At 42.1% G+C, this 18576-nt stretch overlaps 2 protein-coding genes and 1 long non-coding RNA gene across 5 annotated transcripts; all 3 read right to left on the minus strand.

Moving 5' to 3' along the window:
* Positions 1-10098: 10098 nt before the first annotated feature.
* LOC148023500 (uncharacterized) lies at positions 10099-11169 on the minus strand. The gene is made up of 3 exons (XR_015693656.1): positions 10596-11169; positions 10417-10499; positions 10099-10305 (listed from the first exon to the last, which is right to left on the minus strand). It is a non-coding gene; the product is annotated as an uncharacterized LOC148023500 (long non-coding RNA).
* A 24-nt stretch (positions 11170-11193) lies between these two features.
* On the minus strand, positions 11194-16203 carry LOC148023501 (uncharacterized). Of its 3 annotated transcripts, none has more exons than XR_015693657.1 (3): positions 13412-13776; positions 11664-13322; positions 11194-11557 (listed from the first exon to the last, which is right to left on the minus strand). XR_015693657.1 is itself a non-coding variant. In XM_087696487.1 (3 exons), the coding sequence occupies exons 2-3, from the start codon at positions 15219-15221 to the stop codon at positions 11554-11556; spliced, it is 294 nt and encodes a 97-aa protein (XP_087552613.1). In that variant the 5' UTR covers positions 15222-15290; positions 15388-16203; the 3' UTR covers positions 11194-11553. The 3 variants fall into 3 exon arrangements, 2 of the variants coding, with proteins under 2 accessions (XP_087552613.1, XP_087552612.1); XM_087696487.1 differs by lacking the exons at positions 11664-13322; positions 13412-13776 and adding exons at positions 14932-15290; positions 15388-16203; XM_087696486.1 differs by lacking the exons at positions 11194-11557; positions 11664-13322; positions 13412-13776 and adding exons at positions 13818-14766; positions 14932-15290; positions 15388-16203.
* A 147-nt stretch (positions 16204-16350) lies between these two features.
* LOC148023502 (uncharacterized) lies at positions 16351-17899 on the minus strand. Its single transcript, XM_087696488.1, has 2 exons — positions 16834-17899; positions 16351-16739 (listed from the first exon to the last, which is right to left on the minus strand). The coding sequence occupies exons 1-2, from the start codon at positions 17418-17420 to the stop codon at positions 16715-16717; spliced, it is 612 nt and encodes a 203-aa protein (XP_087552614.1). The 5' UTR covers positions 17421-17899; the 3' UTR covers positions 16351-16714.
* Positions 17900-18576: the final 677 nt, after the last annotated feature.

Genomic DNA, 18576 nt, shown 5'->3' on the forward strand with positions numbered 1-18576 from the left:
AGAACTCGTATGCAAGAAACCATATTCTGGAGGGAAAGAGAAGAATGCACAAAATTTGGGACAAAACTAGAGCTTTCTGAGGGAATGAAAAAATGCCCAGAAATAGGTATATACTTGTCCAAAAAAGATGAAAATTTACAAGGAAACTCTCGAGTCAAAAAGGTGTCTCTGGGTAAAAAATAATCTTAAAATATGATGTGTACGTCATTTTATATCGTTTTTTAACTTCCGCCCTTTTAAGAAGCAAGAATGAGAATGATTGAAAAGTCATGAGGGCACTAAAGAGGGCATTAAAGAGTCGTGAGGGCATTAAAGAATGATTGGCTGCGTTTTTAGAAAAAATAGAATTGTATTTTTTAGTTATGAGGATTTTGAGAAAAAGTGGCCTTATCCTGCAGTTTGGGAATAAAATAATAGGTGAAATCTATTGAAAACACAAAAACGAGATTTGCTTGATTGTAGAAGATCTCTTTTTATAATATTATTTTGGAATCTCTTTTTAGAGAGAGAGAGGTGAGAGAAACCCCTTAAGGGGCAAAAAAGAGAGTCCATATTTCTCCTAATGTCCTCTCATACAACATCGGCTTCATATTATAGCCATGGAGGTCACACTGCTATGATGGGACATGGAGAAGATCCACTTGTAGCTTTATCCTACTATGAGGAGGAATAGATTCCATGTTGATGTGATAGATGCTACCACTTACATCAAATTTTGCGACATTATTGTTGTTCATATGAGTCTTCTTGGGGTGTTTTTGCTTCTGCACTAAGAGTCGCAAACCAAAATCAACCTATGGCTAGTGTTCCGCGTATTCTTATCTTCATTGTTTTGGATTCTTATAACTAGGTATGCCAATTATACAAATAACATTTCACATGTAGGGATATGCATCTCTAGTTGATGATGAGTATGTAATCTATGGTTGACATGCTTGTTATACTTGCACACAATATGGTCAACCAATTGAACAACTGCAAATAGATGCCTTGCACGATAGCCTTTACCTCTCAGCCTTGAGAGTGAGACTCAGGAAAATACGTATTGCTTGATCACATGGAATCTCTCATAGAGATATATAGTCGCAGATGCTATGAAGGATGGAAAAGACGATCACTTCTTATTACAGATGGAGAGATTTGGGAATTCCTCACAAGGTCTTAGCCACAAGATAGGAGAACTTCTTGATGTTTGTTATTTACAAGTCCTAGTGCATGGAAAGATTTGTTGAAGAGTTTCATGAAATTTGCAACCCACAATAAAGATGAAGAGGTGGAAATTTTACCAAGATTGAACCTCCATCTATTCATTTATGGTTATTTAACTGTAGTAGAGATGGGATTCTCGAAGGGGAATATGTCATCAATGAACAAAGAGAGATTGGATTTGGCTGTAATCTCGCTGTAATAGAGAGGTAACATTTATTGTAATCATGTATATTTACTAAGTTATATGAAATTCTAGTATTCTTACTTAAAATTAATCTACTCCATTTTTACATTTTTAGGTATGATCATATAGCAACATGTGGGCCTATGGACAACATCTTTCAGTCGACAAGATTGATGAATGACATTAGACTCAAGATTCTTACATTATTTCATCTCTTAGGTAGCAATCACATGTGGGTGCAAGAGACACAAACCCTATTGACAATGATCTTAGCTATGTGGGAACCATAATTGGTATTTTATGAAATATTGTACTATTGTGATTCTAAGAAGGTAATATGAACTTTTAGGTATACAAAATTTTAAAACATTTATGACTTAAACATTTCTTCAAAGATAATGTGAATATTTTATATAACAAGTTGCATCGAAGGTTGATTTCTTTCATGCTAAATACAAAGGGGCTAGAGCCACAATGAGACAAATCTCTTGATCCATTTCTATGTTTTCTCTTTCTCTATTATGTCTTGTGTTCAACAGTTTATTTCAATATTCATTCATGCTTTCATTGTTGCATCCACTTCTGAAAGCATGTAGTAGTGGTAGTATGCTTCATTATCAGCAAGAAACATATATTGGCCATTTTGTATGCCATGTTGGATCTTAATAACTATGTGCAATTCAGGTCACTTGCAACACTTTTAGAGGGGATATGTCATTAGAAGAGATATGGGCTTAATGATTTGATTGAAATTGTAATATTCCGATTTGCTAAACACGTGAATGGCCTCAAATGAAAAACGAATTGGATAAATGAATTTTTTAAAAAATATTATTCCCCCTATCCCCCCAGCTGACTGACGAGATGGAGGGGGAGGGAAATAGAAGGAGCAATTAAGCTCCTTGGTGGAGCTTGGAATGAGGGGGGGAAACATGCGTGATGACACGCAGGGGAGGGAAGATCCCCCTCCCCTCCACTATTTAAATGACGGGCCAGAGATGAGGAAAAGGACGGAAGGCTGCTGCCATGACGCTGTGCCAAAAGTGAGGGCGTGAGGGAAGAGAAGAGGCTAGCAGACTGTGGAAGTTCATTGTGTGGAGGAAGGAGGACAGTGACGTGCCGTGCCGTGTGGAGGAAGGGGGAGAGAGCCGCGTTGCGTTAGCTGCCACCAATCCAGATCGCCGCCACCTGGGCTTGTTTGGCCACCACCAGCAAGTCTCCAAGTCGCCACGTGCTGAAGCTTCTTAGAAGCTTCTCTAGGAAGCTTCTAAGGGGGCTTTTATAAGTCCCCTTCCCATTGGATCCTACACAAGCAGCCCTTTTTACCCCCCCTCCTCCCCCCCCCCCCCCCCCCCCCCGCGGGGATTTAAGCCCCCTTTCCCCGTGCATCTCCCCCCCGGAAATCCATTTTACCCCGGTTGTAAAGCCTTCCCGTGGATTTTCATAAAACCCTTTTTACCCCCCCCCCCCCCCCCCCCCCCCCCCCGTGTTATATTCCCCTAAGCCCCTTTTCACCCCCTTATAACCCTTTTTCATCCCCCTCATAACTCTTTTATTTCCACAAACCCCTAAGCTTTTTCTTAATCCCCCATATCCCCATTATTATCAAAATCCAAATCATCATCATGGCCTCGGATGATATCCCGTAAGGAAAAAGGTAGCCGTGAGATAAAAGATAGGGAGGGAAAGTAAAGGGAGTGAAAAGAAGGAGTGAAGGAGAAAGAGTGGGAAAAAGATAAAAGAAAGGGAAGGAAGGAGAATAAGTGCTTTCTATTCCTTCTACCCCAAGTCAAAGTCCTCCAAGGGTTCTTGTGGTTGCAAAACCACACTCACCCATAAACTCTTTTTTTTCCAAAGAGACGGTGGAATTCTAGAAGAAAGTGAAAAAGGCTATCTCACATTCAAACTACGATGCCGCCTAAGAAAGTCCAAGGTGTAGCTGCGGGAGGGTCATCTCCCGGTATTCATGTGGATATCTCACCCCAAAACCAGGTTTTTCTTCTTGGCTTTAATTCGGTTTTAAGTCGATCATGCAAAGAGAAATTGTTAGGGATAGGATATATTTGTCCGAATTATTAGTAATAAAGAAGTTTAGCTTATTTGAATGAATGATAATGAATAGAATTTAGTTTCCTTCGAGTTGCGTCAAGCATTATAAATTACGAGCAAGATTATCCATTTACTATAGTAGTATATTTTAGTCCTAAAGGTGTAGAAATAATATCTTGCACCATTAGCCTTATTTCTTTCGCAACGAGTCATTGTAAATGGTTAAATTCATGAAAGGTTTCTTTCGTTGCCCAATTTACTAGAAAGTTATCTTTGCTAATTGCACATCTTAGCAAGGCAAATGTTGTTATTTGGCATGAGTTCGTCTGTAAAGGAAACGAAAGTTTAAATTGAACTGTATTGACTGAAAAAGTAAATTGTCACAAGAATAGCAAAACTGTGACAAGACGATTAATATTACCTTCCAAAAATTATCCAAACCAATCTAGACATAGAAATATTCATACCCTAAGCACTTGACTATTTTCCTTATTGTAGGGTCAAACAAATTCGTAAAGATAAGGAATTAGGGCTGTCCCTGAGTTCCTTAAAAAGAAACCCTAGGCCGACATACGTCAGCTTAAAGGATCTATAACGGATTACTCCATCACAGGACTTGCGCAGCAAGTACGAAATCATTTAGTCTTGTGATTGATTCACAAGGAGAAAGGGTAAAAACCCTCATCAAGGTTGGCAGATCCCTACGCAAGTTATCTTGCAAAAAGACGTATTTTTGGATATCCTTCTAAATAAGGAAAGTTGTAAACCAGAAACTAGCATATCTAAGAAACTTTAGGGTTGACCAAGTTGGGTTAATAAGGTACGCCCTACACCAGAATGTAAAGGATCTTGCCAATTTACAAGACACCTTGGAGACGAGTGTTGATACACTCAAAAGGAAAGAACACTTCCTTAGCAGTTTGCCAAACAACTCGGTTGATTAATGGAAATGTTTGTGCTTGCTAGAGATTTTAGGGCTCTGTTTGAATTATGAATTACAAATTAAATGAGTGTCTATGCTTTAGGTTGAAGGCCTGAAGGGAGAGGTAGCTTCAGTTACCCCCGATTGCCTACCTGACCCTAACCAAGGGGGTTGTTGACCGCGCCGGGAACGTGGACCGAACCCACTGCGAGAGGTCTCTCCGTTGAGCTCTACTTGGAGTAGGAGGACGCTTGGGTGCCAGGGGGTGCTCTGGCCATAAATCCCTGGCCTTTCGGGTCCTGCACAAGAGGCTAACGTGACTTGGGATTGGATCTCGAGACCCGCATACTAGTTTACGGGCGGAAGCTTGGAATAGTGATCCCTGGGAATCACTGGATAGCCTTCAGGCGGATTATGGACAAGCCTACGGGCGGAACTCCTTGTAATTCAAAGATAAAATGATGAAATGTTAAAAGAACTTGCTTGATATTGTTTTTCTATATCATGTGATAAGATTACGTGAAGAAACCAGTGCTTAATAGGGTTAATTAAAGAAGCTGATTGTTATATGTCAAATTAATGTGTTAGATAATTACATAACTAAAACAAACCGAGGAAAGTGCGGAGGATGGGCCATGGGTCCATCCTACGGTTGGGTAGTCCCGGTTAGCCGGGAACTTTTCTCAAAAATCTTGAAGAACAGCGGGATGATCATCATCATCAAAACGAATAACGAGAACGATGACCTAGAGTTACGTCTTACCCGATTTACGCTGTTTTAGGGGAACGGAATGGGACTATGCCTTATGGCAGAGAGGTTGAGCTTTGTATCCCTCTCGTTTCCCATTCTCCTTGAACCAAGTGCAGCGTGAATCCGCTTCGGACCTGGCGTTTCTGCGTAAAGTAGGTCGCTCGGGTCTGACACTAGTTGCTGTTAGCTAATGACCAGTCAGGAAAACCCTAATTCCGATCGATCCTAAGTGGGAACGGCCAGGATACTTCCGCTACGTGGCAGACGCGGAAAGACCTAGATCGCAAAACCCGTAACATTCCATGGGAGTGTCGGGCGGAGTTTTCTAGACATCCTTTCCGATGGACTGCTAAGTTGTGTCCTGGATGATACTAGGGGACACGTTACAGAAATAAACTCTAATTCTAGGACCCCTATATCATTGAACTAGCATGCATGCCAGAAATTAGGATATATGGATAGTAGGGTTATATGTCTAAAGTACTCCAATTTGACAATAGTGAATTGAAGGTACATTGGTTAGGAAGACTCTAAGATTATTAGACAATCAACAATGGTGCATCATTCAATGAATTAGAGTAGTCTAGGATCGAGATTCATGCAAATTCCTCATTGATACATTTCTGAATGCCATATTGGTCAACATGGCAATTATTGTACCTCTATATACTTGGAGACACACTAGTTTAAGTGCATAATTGAGATAGATTCAAAGCTCATTGGTTTAAGGTTAGTGAGAGAAATTAAAGGATATAGAAGTTGAGTGAATATGGTCTATTGAAGAGCAAGCCACATGAGGAATCATTGGAAAAAATAGTGTTGGTCTGTTGGCTGTGTTGATTGCGTGGATGGGTCACAAGTGTTTTTTATAAAGATTGATCTTCAATATTGAAGAAATATTGTAAGTGGCACTCACCTTGAGGGCCAATTTGGTGTCATCTACTGTGCAAGAGTGTTGTAGCTCTCAGCTTCTTTATGTCATTTGTTTTCTTTGTAGAATTGAATAGAGCATGTGTGCTATGAGTTTATGTTCACAGCTCCATAGATCAAATCTACATGCTAGTTTTAGTTACTAGATAAAGTTCTATTTTTTGCACATAGCCTTAGTTAGTTTCCTTCTTATTTTCTTTGTGCTACATATTTTGTTCAAACAATTGTAAACTCATTTCAATTTATTTCTCTCTCTCTCATTAATTCATCTTTCACACACACACACACACACACATACATGTAAGAGACTAATCATGCATTGTCATATCCATGTTTAACAAGCTAAGCTATCTCACTCATTAGCACTCTCATTTGCCTGCATCCCACTCCAAACTCTTACTCTAGCTATACAATCACACTCCAAATTCTTGCTCCAACTAGGCAATCACAAATGTTTTGTTGAGGTCTACCTGATCTTTGCATTGAAACAAGATAGATTAGAATAAGGTGACACTATTGTAAACAATTAAATGAAGAAATTAGTACGTCTGGCCAGAGTATGTTGACTCAAGGCATACAAAGCTCCACTAAAATGTTCCATGTGCTAAAAAAAGATTCGTCCACCTCCGAGGGGTATGATCCACCCATCCATGCCGATGTCACGTGTGAGTCCATATGAGCTAACATAGGTATGAAATGGTTCCTAGAGCTTAGTAGAGGCCCCTAGCGAGGGTGTGGTAGATGAGTGACGAGTCAATGAAGAGGGTGTTAGGGTCATAGATGTAGATGTGATCATTGAGCTCTGTCTGTCCTTGTTGGAGAGGGTCAGTATATGCATGGATAAATAAAACGATAATTAGAAAAAAAAATTAGAACATTATACATTTGTAGCTATAGATAAATTCCTACCATATAGCAAGATTTTGCTATGGCATCACCTAGAGGAGGATTCTACTGTGTTGTGCTATGTGGCTCCGAAATATGTGTTATTGGATCAAAATATTAAGATTTAGGAAATGGTATACTTTTATATACATACATACAAACAATATATTATTTACGTAAACTACGATTGAAACTTGTGAGCTCGTAGTCCTACATGTGGATCTTGTGAAGAGCCCTCATTTAGGCATACACACCTCAAGGTATCATGTAGTCTATGGATAGTCACCTCTAACTCCTCATTGGAGAGCTACTCATACTCCACAATATCCTTTACTATCTACTCCCTTGAGATGCCAACAACTGGAAAATAGGCCCCTCTTTAGAGCCAATAGTAACCCCGTTTGGCCAGAGGCCCTAAGCATAGAAATAATCTATTTGAAGAGAGAAAAATGTGAGTTTTTAGTCATGCATCAAATGTCATCATGTAGCCAAAGTATACCTGGAGTAGTGCTTAAGGTGAAATGATTGATGAATGGATAGTATGTTTAGGAACATGTGTTGTGAGGTAACATTTCTTAGTGAAGGGATAGCATATTTAGCTCCAGCTGCTCTAGGAGGTCCAAGAGTATACAACTAGGAATTCAAAATGGCAAATGAAAATATTAGCATGTAGTCAAAGTCACAAGCAAGCTTGTATGGGCATGTGGGAGCCCTTGAAGGGTAGCATACAATGCAAAGTTTAGGGATGGTCGTAATAACCCAAGCATGGGTGTAGTTGGTGCAAATGCAAGAGTGGTACCTCTTGTGCCTTTATATTTGTAGCCACTAGCATGGCAGTGAGTATTTTTGGGCAATTGTGGTTCGAATTACACTTGTGGATATGTTTTTGGCAGCAATAGTGCACATGTTGCTTTATGTCATTTGTGCCACAAGGCAATGTATTTGTTTGGTATGTAGAGTGGGGTGCACTAAATGCATGATTGTTTACCTTGAATGGAAAGGTTTTATGCTTAAGATGTGTCCCCACTATGGATCTCTTGGGAAGGCCATGATTGTAATTCTAGTAAAGTAGTATGGATATCTAGGGATGACTATGGACATAAGTCTTGTGAAGCAACCATGCCTAGACATGCGTCTTGTAAATTAGTCATTATGGGTGGAACATATAAGATACCATGCGAGTTTAAAAGAAAGAGTATTATATTTAGTATAATTTACAAGATTATATTTACAAAAAGGGTTTTTGAATTAAAATGTAAAAAAAATCTTAAGTTTAGTAAAGTAAAAGGGATCATTTTAAGGCCTTATAGCATGTAAAGAAAGGATATTTCATAATATCCATTGAATGCATGTTATATCGATGATTTCTTATAGGTGAACCCCCTGGGGGATTCATGCATGGTTTTCACTTTGGTTCTTGAAGAATAAACAAGAGATGTGAGTTACTGTGATGTGATACTTTTGTCATGTGAGGTATTTTTGCGCATGGACCATTGTTATGCTTTTAGGAGTGCACTTGAGGATATTTCTTCCATTTGCGTAGTTGGAAAATGCATATTTGCACAAAGTATGGCTTTTGAAGCAATGGACACTATGACATGAACTATCGCTAAATTGGTTATAGTTTGTCAAAGATTTTGTGTTCATGATCTTCCAAGCTTCAATGATAGAATTGTGTTGAGGGCTTTTGTACATGGTTGTTGGCTGCTTTTGTGCACTTGATCTACTAATTGCTGATGTAAGCTTTGAGGATGATACGCATTTAGTATGGGAGTGGATGAATCTCTCATTATGGTAGCTTGATGTGTTTGGACCTCTAATAGGAAAAGCATATGCCATGTTGAGTTTGATGGTTGAATGGGATGGATTCATTAAAATGTATGTCATCTTTGATTTCAAAAGAATTTAGGATTATAATTGTAGAGCATCAACATAATGATGCTATTGAGAAAGTAGTTAGAACTTTCTTTAGATATTTTGAGACGAGACATAGATACTTTGGTAAGGAATTTGCATTGCCTAAATGATGCTATTGGGTTTGTTGCACCCTTTTGTCTTGGTAGATAGTGAGCTTTGAGACTTAATATGATAGTGCGGTAGACATGTAATCAACCTTGCTACATCATAAAACGCCATAACCACTATGTGTCTTAAAGCCATACCATGGTCAACACATCATTTGCCATCAACAAGCACCACCACGGGCACCTCCACTTACTTGGTGTGCATAATGTATTAGTTAGGATACTTTATTTTCTTTGCTATAGGGGCCTTTGTGAGCCATATCTAAGCTACTTTCAAGTGTTAGTTGGTCGATCCAACCAACTAACCTCTTGTGTAGGGTGGCACTCTCAAGGCTTATATATGGATGTCTCTTCCTCGGCTCTCTTTAGTATTAGATCACATTACTTAGAGAGAGGGAGACTAAATGCACTATTGATCATCACATGGGCTGGAACATGTGTGGTTTGTAGTGATCGTTCTCATGCTTTGAGTTATGGATTCCATTGCTCATTCATCATCACTCTTTTTGAGTTCTTATGTTCTTTCACTGTGCATATTGTCATCGTTTATTCTTTGTACTTTCACTTTTTTTCATATGTGTATTCTCAATGGTATAAGATGGCTACAATCTTCAATTTTACTGTTATTTTTTATTATTTTTAGGTATTTTGTTTAGGGACTACTATAATTCTATAGTTGCATACACAAATAGCCACTACCATAATGCATTCAATGACTAAGACACACATTGATTGCCAAAGAAAATTCAAATTTCACACATAGTCTTAGCTTCGTGGATCTCCAGGACACTTCCAATACTACAAGATATAGGCCCTATACCGATGTTTAAAGCGACGGAAATACAAACAACAAAGTTTGCCCCCGTCGTCGCAAAAAGCGTCGTTATTAACGATGCCATGGAAATGTCGGTATTGGCATCACTATCAGCGTTGCATTTACGACGCTGATAGCGACGCCAATAGTGATGCTAATAGCGACGGTTTGCGACACGTATAACGACGCTAATACCGACGCGAGCAGTAAAATTTGTGACGCTAATAGCGACGGTAACAGGGATAATTTTTTTTTAATCAGAGCCATACAAAATAGTTTCTGCACTACTGTGTACAAAGCGCTTGCAAACAAAAAGAATGTATACTGAAAACATAAAACTGATACATGAAATAAATACACGATCGCATAAAAAGCGATTGGTACACTCATGACAGGATATCACTAATATATAGAACATGTTTACATAGATCAAGCGACTCAAAAATAAAGGTGTGTGAGCTCCAGAGATCCAAGGGCGAGCTATGCATCCTCTTCCCCCGAAAGCTCGTCTCGCCGCAAAGGAGCATCGAACGGACTCTGCAGAAAAAGAAATAATACATCAGTCCACCATACAATAATGCATTCAAATATCTCATGGTAACTACAGACAAGAAAGATGAGTGACTTATAGGGCCATCGCATCTATACAATCGATCGATCAATGCATTGAGACCGTGCTTCTCTGCATATCGAGTCTCAAGGTCAGACGGATCGCAATTTGTAATGGAGTGCTGCAAAGAAAACAGAATGCTAATTGTTAAAAACATGATTGTCAGTACAAAGAATATTTCAAATAAATAAACAAGCAAAACAAAAGAAAAACTTACAAAGTCCTCCAAATATGTCATGTGGCCGCCACTCCCAAGATGATGGACCACTTCGGCCTCGAGTCGCACCCTCGCCGCCTCGCGCTGCTGACTCCAACGTCCTGGAGAATCTATAGCGTCCTCCCTCAGTCAGCGCTAGTCGTCGGCATCTAACCACTCGGGCTTTGCAGCCCCACTATTGATTGCCTTGCATGCATCGAATCGTCTATGTGACATGTATGCACACATGCAATCCAGGATCTAGCCCGTAGAGAATCTATCAACTGCGGCTGGCACCGGAAACTCCTCGTACAAGGATGCTACTATGTAGTCCTTGCTCCCCTATGGTATGTTCTTCCAATGATCCAAAACGTTGTGCCGAAAATATTGTTGGCACAACTCTCTCATGCGAGCCATCACCCTCCTCCACTCATCATTCATGATGATGGCTCCTCACCTACTATCGATCAGATATCCATAACCCCTAGGAGTCTGCCTAAGCTGGGTCCTCTCCCATCTGCGTCCATGCTCCTGGGCATATCCAGCAGATGCCTCTGCATCTGGTGTATTGACGGGGGTAATCTCTCTCGGAGTGGCACCCAAAGGGATGCCACCTGCTGACGGCTGCACAAAAGTCAAAGTAACTGGAGTAGACGTCCCCACAAGTGTGACAAATCCTGAAGGTGACGCAGCTCCAGCTGAACGACGAGACGGAGACACCACATCCGTGTCTCCACAGCAGCATCCCCCTGATCCGGATGGACTCCCTCTCTCTAGCCCAAGTCGTGAGCGTCGAGATTGTCTACTCGAAGCCGAAGTATCCGATCGCGCTGAAGCAGATCTAGTAGAGCGCCCTGACGAAGAACGAGACAGCTCCTGGTCTACCATCTCTCTGAATCTGGCGATCTGGTCTGGAGACATGCATGCGAAGATGTTCTCTAACTCCTCATCGCTCATCCCTCGACTCATCTTGAAAATGTCACCTGCATAGACAAAAAATGATGTTAGAATAATCAATTTAAATCATACAAAGCACAGTAATATAAATCATTTTAAAAAAATCTCACTTAAAATGCATATTTTATGTACCCTTATAAGAGATTGGTTAACGAATTGAGTAAGTGGATGCTCCAAGTATGAAGTATCCTATGGTCCCATGTGAATCTCCTGACACAACTTCGCATACACTGGAAGGTCGATAGATATGTCACCACAAAAGAATGAGTCCGCCTTGTTCTCAAAGAATTCTTGGACTCCTGTATTTCCATCATTGTTAGCCGATGCTGGCTCCAAGCTTAATTCGACGGCCTCCACCCCTTGCAATATCGACCCCTCTATTTACATATTATCTTTATCTATACTCGGAACATCACTGTGATCATATACTCTCGCACTTCGGGGAGTTGAAATTATAACATACCACCATCGAGGTTATTGGGGGTTTGGATAGAAGATTACCTGTTCACAAACACGTACAAGAGAGTTCAAACCATCGTGACATAAACCATGTCGTAATACAATTAGCAAGCAAATGACTCCATGCCCCTGTTCACAATGGGCCGGGAACACAAAGGTGTCGCGTAAATCTGTCCATTTTTTTCGGAATCTATTTCGAGAAATCCAGATGGACCTCGTCAAGTTGTTGCTCCAGCTCCTCCAAGTACCACTTTGAACCACTGCATATCGAATAGTATCATGGAGAAGCTACGATAATCCACCGTAACAATACTTTGAAAGTTCCCAAAATACTCCATCTCATCCACAACCGTGTTTGGATCCGTTGCTCATCACCGGCTCTCTTGCTCGAATCTTGCCATGACACCACAGTCCATTGTGGAGTGCATTTTGTCAATACGCTCCACCCGAAAAAATGCCGTCCGCGCGACCATGTTGCACTATGTATTTTGTACTATACATTGAAACACTCAAATTAGATGTCGCATATAAAATTTAGATACGACAGATTCTAAACCCCTCATCACCTTTGGACTACATCCCCTTGAGAATTCCCACTCCTCCATTGAGACCTCTGTCCCTTGGCGAGATGATGCGGTCAAGGCTCTATGCAACCATCATGTTGACATAAACCGCAACATCTTCTCCATGTCTTCGGGATATCAAATCGATCGATGATGCGTACTACGTCGGAATTCAGCTCACACTTCCTCTCGATCTTGCCTTGCAATCTGGTACTTGGCGAACCACGTCTCCATGGAGGCATGGTGCAACATACAAAAGCGATTCACCTTCTCTTCCATTGAGGCATCCATTCTTTTTTCTACCCCATTTCCAACCACCATATCTCCAGTCAGCCTATCATTGTCCTTCAGCGACCATAGCATTTCATTGTCTGGTTCCACCGTTGGTAGCCATTGTGAAATATGCACTAGTGCCTCAGACACCAACCAACCTTCGGCCATGCTACCTTCTGACCGAGCTCGTTGTCGCACAAAGCCTTTCAGGGTTTTCATGAAGTGCTCTAGGAAGAACATCCATCGCGTATGGACAAGTCCAACAATCTCCACTTCGTCCACAAGATGCACAAGAAGGTGGATTTGTATCATGAGCATGTTGGTGGGCAGGTATTTCTCAAAGAGAGACCGTCTCCACTGCTCTCCGCCTCGCGGATTCAATAGAGGACATCTTAATCTCTTTCTATGAGATCCATTGCACCAAAGTCGACAACTTGTAAATGGCTCCGCGAATTTCTGGAGTAAGACATCCTGCGATCGCGATCGGTAGTACAAACTGCCACAAATGAGAAAGCATTATGAATAATGGCCACATTCCAAATAGCAAAATGCCCACGCTAATTACAATCCATTCGTAGTACAAACCTGACATATCTTATGCCAATCATGGAATTTTAGCCCCGATAATTGGTCATCTTTAGAAAATGGGGACCTGAGAAAACGCATCATACCCGTCGGAGTGCGGATGGACTTTATTACTTGCTTCACAATGCACTCTTCTTTAGTGGACAAAACCCAAGGAGCGCGAGGAAGCTGCATGCGACCATCAACACTCGACTGCGGCCAAAGCGCCTCCATCTTACCTACCTTCTTCAAATCCATTCGTGCCCCTATAGTGTCTCTCTTTCCTATGATGTGGTCCCATAGTAAGCTGCCCACATTCTTGAAAATATGCATAGGATCCAATAAGTGGTTGACCTGTAAGTGGGTCCAATATGGCAACTCGTAAAAAATTGCGAACCGTTGCATTCCATTTGGATGTGATTCTGCGTGGACCATTTTCAGCTCGTACCAGCTTGCGGCATTCATACGTATTGGAGGTCGTCCAAGGAAACATTTCCTGAGTTCATGATCCTCCGACAAGAAAGCAACATGTTCTTGATATACCATCTTCTTCATGGTTCGTGACCTTCGGGAGTCTAACTGTGGCCCGCACAATGGACATGCATGATAATCTAAGGTAACCAGACCTGTTCCAACACCACAGCCTAGTGAATACTTGATTGAAAGAGATAAAATATAGATATTACCAACAAGAACGGAGGCGTGCTCACCCGAGAACTCTCCCAATCCCGGAAAGTCATGCATCGTCCACATGAGAATGGCTCGAATATTGGCAGACCGCCGACTATCGCGCCTGCTCATATATTGCATAGTGACCCCCTTCTCCCACAAAATCTTAAGCTCATCGACTAATGAACGAAGATACACGTCCATATTTTTTACTTTGTAGCGGCTTGGGATGAGCAAGCTAAGGATGAGATGTCCTTTCTTCGTAAAAAGCCATGGAGGGATGTTGTAGTTGACAAGGACTATAGGCCACACACTGTAAGAAGTTGGGCGCAGACCGAATGGGTTCACGCCATCCATTGCGACACCGAGCAGAAGATTCCTTGGCTCTCGACAAAGCCTGGGAAGGTAGAGTCAATGTGGCTTCATGCGCGCGAATCCGCCGATATTCGTTGAACTCCATCCGTGGACCTATTCTGCGCATGCCACGTTGTCAAGCTCGCCATGCTGGGCGTACGATACATGTGGTTTATGTGGGGGATGAGCGCAAAGTGTCTGAGAACTTTTTGAGGGATGGTTTGCCCTTGCAAGTCCTGTCGATACCTATGAGCACCACACTTTGGACATGTCTCCATAGTCTTGTATTCTCCTCGAAACATACAGCAATCGTTGATACATGCATGGATGTTATTGTAGTCCATGCCAAGCTTCTGTAAAACATGTCGTGCATCATCACGAGACTCAGGCATGGTATTTGTAGGTGGTAATATATAATATTTCAATAAGCTGAAAAAAATCATAAAACACCTTGAAAAAGCACAAATGTTTGTAATAATAGTGTCAAAAAAAAACAATGAAACCTATGTACAAGATACCTGAACAACTCGGTCACACTCGTATCGCTCCACCCGTATTTTGCTTGCATACTTAAGAGTGCAAGCAGTGTCTTCAACCGAGATACTCGGCACCCATCATATAATGGTATGGATGCTTCCTCTCTAAGCAGATCAGAAGTCTCGACATCCATGGGAATCAATGCATCGATCATTGCCTCCATCTCAGGCTCCAAGATTGTAGGTAGGTCTGGAAGGTTGCATGTCTCCTTTGGCATTGACGGTATAGATTGGCCTTGCGAGTGGCGGATTGGCTCCTGCACTCCATCCATCTCACGCCCACGAACTCTTCTAATTGGCCGCAAAGAATGCACTCCCCCTTGGGACGAGACATCACCTCCCTGGATAGAAAATTTGCCAGCAAGACCCAATCTTATTGTATATGGTATTCAATTAGCTTGTGAGTACAATGCATGATTGATATTAACTTCAAATTACCGTTTGCTGAAAATCCGCAATTGTTTGATCAATGATCTTAGATTAACACTCGCCAAATTGTCGTACATGTTCTATAGACAATCGGCGTCTTTGTCTAATTACCAACTTGTATTGAGAGTAAGGACATGGGACACGCTGATTAAGATACGCCTCACGATCTTGAACAACAGGACCTTCTTCTTGGCCTTTTCTCAGAGAGACCCCAATTCCAACAAACTCTCTGATCATAACTCATAAATTATAACTTTACAACCACCGAACATTTCCTCATCCTGTAGACAGGGTGACAAACCAGCCAGAAAACCTCCATAACAGTACCAGCTAGAAAATTTCCATAACAGTAGAAAACTTCCATAACCGCTGCATGCCCCTTCTCCAAGACTCAATGGTGCGATATAGAGAAGCTTCTGAGAGACTCCTTGTAAATACTTATAATGGAGCTGTGGCTCTATAGCCAGATGGCACTTAGTACGTTTGGAACCAATGACATCATCTTGTAAGAGTTGCAGTACTAGCACTGGCCTTGAGCAGCATGCAGTGCTAGCTGAAGCCAAAGCCCGGTGTTAGTCTTCATTCGAGCTTCTGCAGCATTTGGACTCATCACAACCTTGCGGTGAATGATGGACGACAAGGCCCGACCGGGGGGTTAGTCTTCATTCAAACTTCAGCAGCATTTGGACTCCTCACGAGACACACACAACCGTGGGTGAATGATGGACGACAGAAGAGATGAGCAACAATTATTCAGACAGGATGACTGTTGCTCATATGTCACGAGTCACGACGGACTTCCCAATCTAGCCAATGACAAACGCACATTGTAAAGCCTTGTACCAGACAGAACCTGCAGGCTAATCCTTTGTGACAATGTGATACACAGAGTCTAGAGATAAATCACGTCCAGACTCCAGATCAGAGTCGACACGCGGTCATTAATACACCGAAAAAAAGCATGGAAATAAGTTTAAATAACGGATCGAAAAAGCTGCTACTCTTTCGATACAAAACCACTATCTTGGAAGCGCTTACAACTTCAAGACAATGCCTGAATTAGAACAGATCATGCACACAGACTTTGCCGGTTTGTTTAATATGAATCTTAAGACTTAGATTGTCATGACTCATGACGTTTCGCTAAACTGGTGCAGATACCTGAAACTATCGGCCGAGGAAATCGTTGCAGTGTTTGCTAATGGAAGACAATGCCTGAATTACTACAGCATACTCTGTACAGACGGTATTGGTCTTACACGGAGCCTAAACCTTACATTGTCATGACATTTCGCTAAACTAGCGCAAATACCTAAAACATCTGAGTACATCGTTTTTAATCCTTTATGAATCGCTGCATCCTGCGAAAACGTCAATGGCAGAGTAATTAGCAGACTGTAGGAGTGTTGAAGAAGTATTTCTACCCGAAATTGTTGAGAGTTGTAGCTCCATTACCTGTCGGCCGCATAGTCCATCGCACGAATAATGACTGTGATATTCCGGGTGGAGGAGTTTGAACTCAGGGCATCCACAAACACGTTGCAGAGGTAATCTGCAAGCCTGCCGCTCGCAGTAGAGATGGCTGCATCACTGGAAAACAAACTCCGTGTGGAGCCGTACTGCGAAGCGGCCTTGTCAAGCACATGTAACATCTCTGTGAAGGTCTGGTGCACCGTTTTCGCCCTTGGGAGACCTGCATCATTATCATCGTCTGCAGCTAATTCTGACTTAGGACTATACAACTGCCCCCGTTTTGCGAGCTCTCTGACAACCGCGTTTCTCAACTCCCGGGCATCGTATCTCTCCTTGCCGGCTTCATCGGGAGGAAGAATCCCCATTGAAATCGCAAAAGTCTGTAGGTTGAATGTGCGTAAAGGATCTGCATCCGCTGCGAAGTCTTGTGGAGAGTAAAGCAATCCTCCGTGGTAACTGGCGGCAGAGACCAGAGCTTCCAACAATGTTTGCCGGAGCTTGGCCTTTCCTCCTTCAAGTTCCTCCTGCTGCTTCTCCTTTAGCATCTGCGACCTGCTCTTTGGCCGCATCGAAGAAATAGAAAGCCCTAGTAACTAGACGGAATTGAAAACGAATATCAAGGCTTGGTGTCTTTTGCTGTGCTTCGCATGCTGCATTGTGCTATTGTAATGTACTGCATGCAAAAAGCAGCATAGTGCATGCAAGCAAAAGGCAGCTATCAAGAAAAAGGCAAGCTATTTTGATGAAATCTGCTGCAGAAAAGCAGCAGCAACCGTCATGATCATGATCATCTTCTCATGCAATTTAAGAAAAGGCGAGCTATTTTTTTGACGATCGTCTGCTGCTGAAAGCAGCAACAGCATGGAGAAACAAGTTCAAAAGGGCGACCGTTTTGAGAGCATCATCTTCCTTTCAGCAAATCTGCTTTTACCATCAGCGCGCTCCTGCAACATACCAACAGCCGCAGCTGTCACATATTCATCTGCATGTTGTGCCGCCGTCGCCTCAGGTGCTGCTGCGCGTTCTCGCTCCCTCTAATTCGTCTGTCGTTGGTACTTCCTAGCCTCGCTCTTGAGCATCCGTCTGAGACCGTCTACCTCTCTTCTCGGCTCCTGCATGATGCAGCTCCGACTGTGTGATCAGACAGATGAGGATGGGGCAACAAGTGTCAAGAAGAACCAAGGCCTCTATATATACGTGTATAGCATATTAGGCCCGTTACACACTCGGACAGCAAACGCTGAAACCTACAATCGGAATGGAATTTTGGCAAGTAAACCTTTGAAAAAAAGCTGTCCTCCGCCTTGCGGACGGCTCAATGCCAATGGTAAATACGAGATCCGAGCTCTCTACCTTACTAGGATCGCGAATATTCTAACTTCCCCCCAACCTGAAACCAAGTTCCACAACCACGTATACAGCTTATGTATGAGGTCCTGCGCGCTCCCATATCGCCTGCAAAGTGCAGAGAAACCTAATACTATGAAGCTTTAGAACGCCTCTGTCTGGACGTCCCTTAAGAAACCCAACAACTTCTTCTGATTGCAACTATCAATCTATTGATGAGCTGCCACCCCTTGCTAGAGGCCTTTTGCTAATTGGCATCCGTGATCCTCCCAAAGAGAGATGACGAAGGGACTCCTTCTGACACAGCACCATTTCCCGTCGAAGGTACCTCTTTCACTGAGTTTATCTACTGCTTAAAACACGCCCATGCACAGACAG

The sequence above is a fragment of the Lygodium microphyllum genome, chromosome 16, assembly GCF_053477565.2.
Source record: "Lygodium microphyllum isolate KBCC chromosome 16, Lygodium_microphyllum_v1.1.10, whole genome shotgun sequence".
NCBI lineage: Eukaryota > Viridiplantae > Streptophyta > Polypodiopsida > Schizaeales > Lygodiaceae > Lygodium > Lygodium microphyllum.

Excerpts from the sequence above, each read along its gene's own strand:
- LOC148023501 (XM_087696486.1), bottom strand. The coding sequence starts at position 15,221 with ATGGATGGAGTGCAGGAGCCAATCCGCCACTCGCAAGGCCAATCTATA. Across the intron at positions 14,767-14,931 it reads AGTGTGACCGAGTTGTTCAG|AAGCTTGGCATGGACTACAA; the intron begins GTATCTTGTACA and ends CATGTTTTACAG.
- LOC148023502 (XM_087696488.1), bottom strand. The coding sequence starts at position 17,420 with ATGCGGCCAAAGAGCAGGTCGCAGATGCTAAAGGAGAAGCAGCAGGAG. Across the intron at positions 16,740-16,833 it reads ATGGACTATGCGGCCGACAG|GATGCAGCGATTCATAAAGG; the intron begins GTAATGGAGCTA and ends ACGTTTTCGCAG.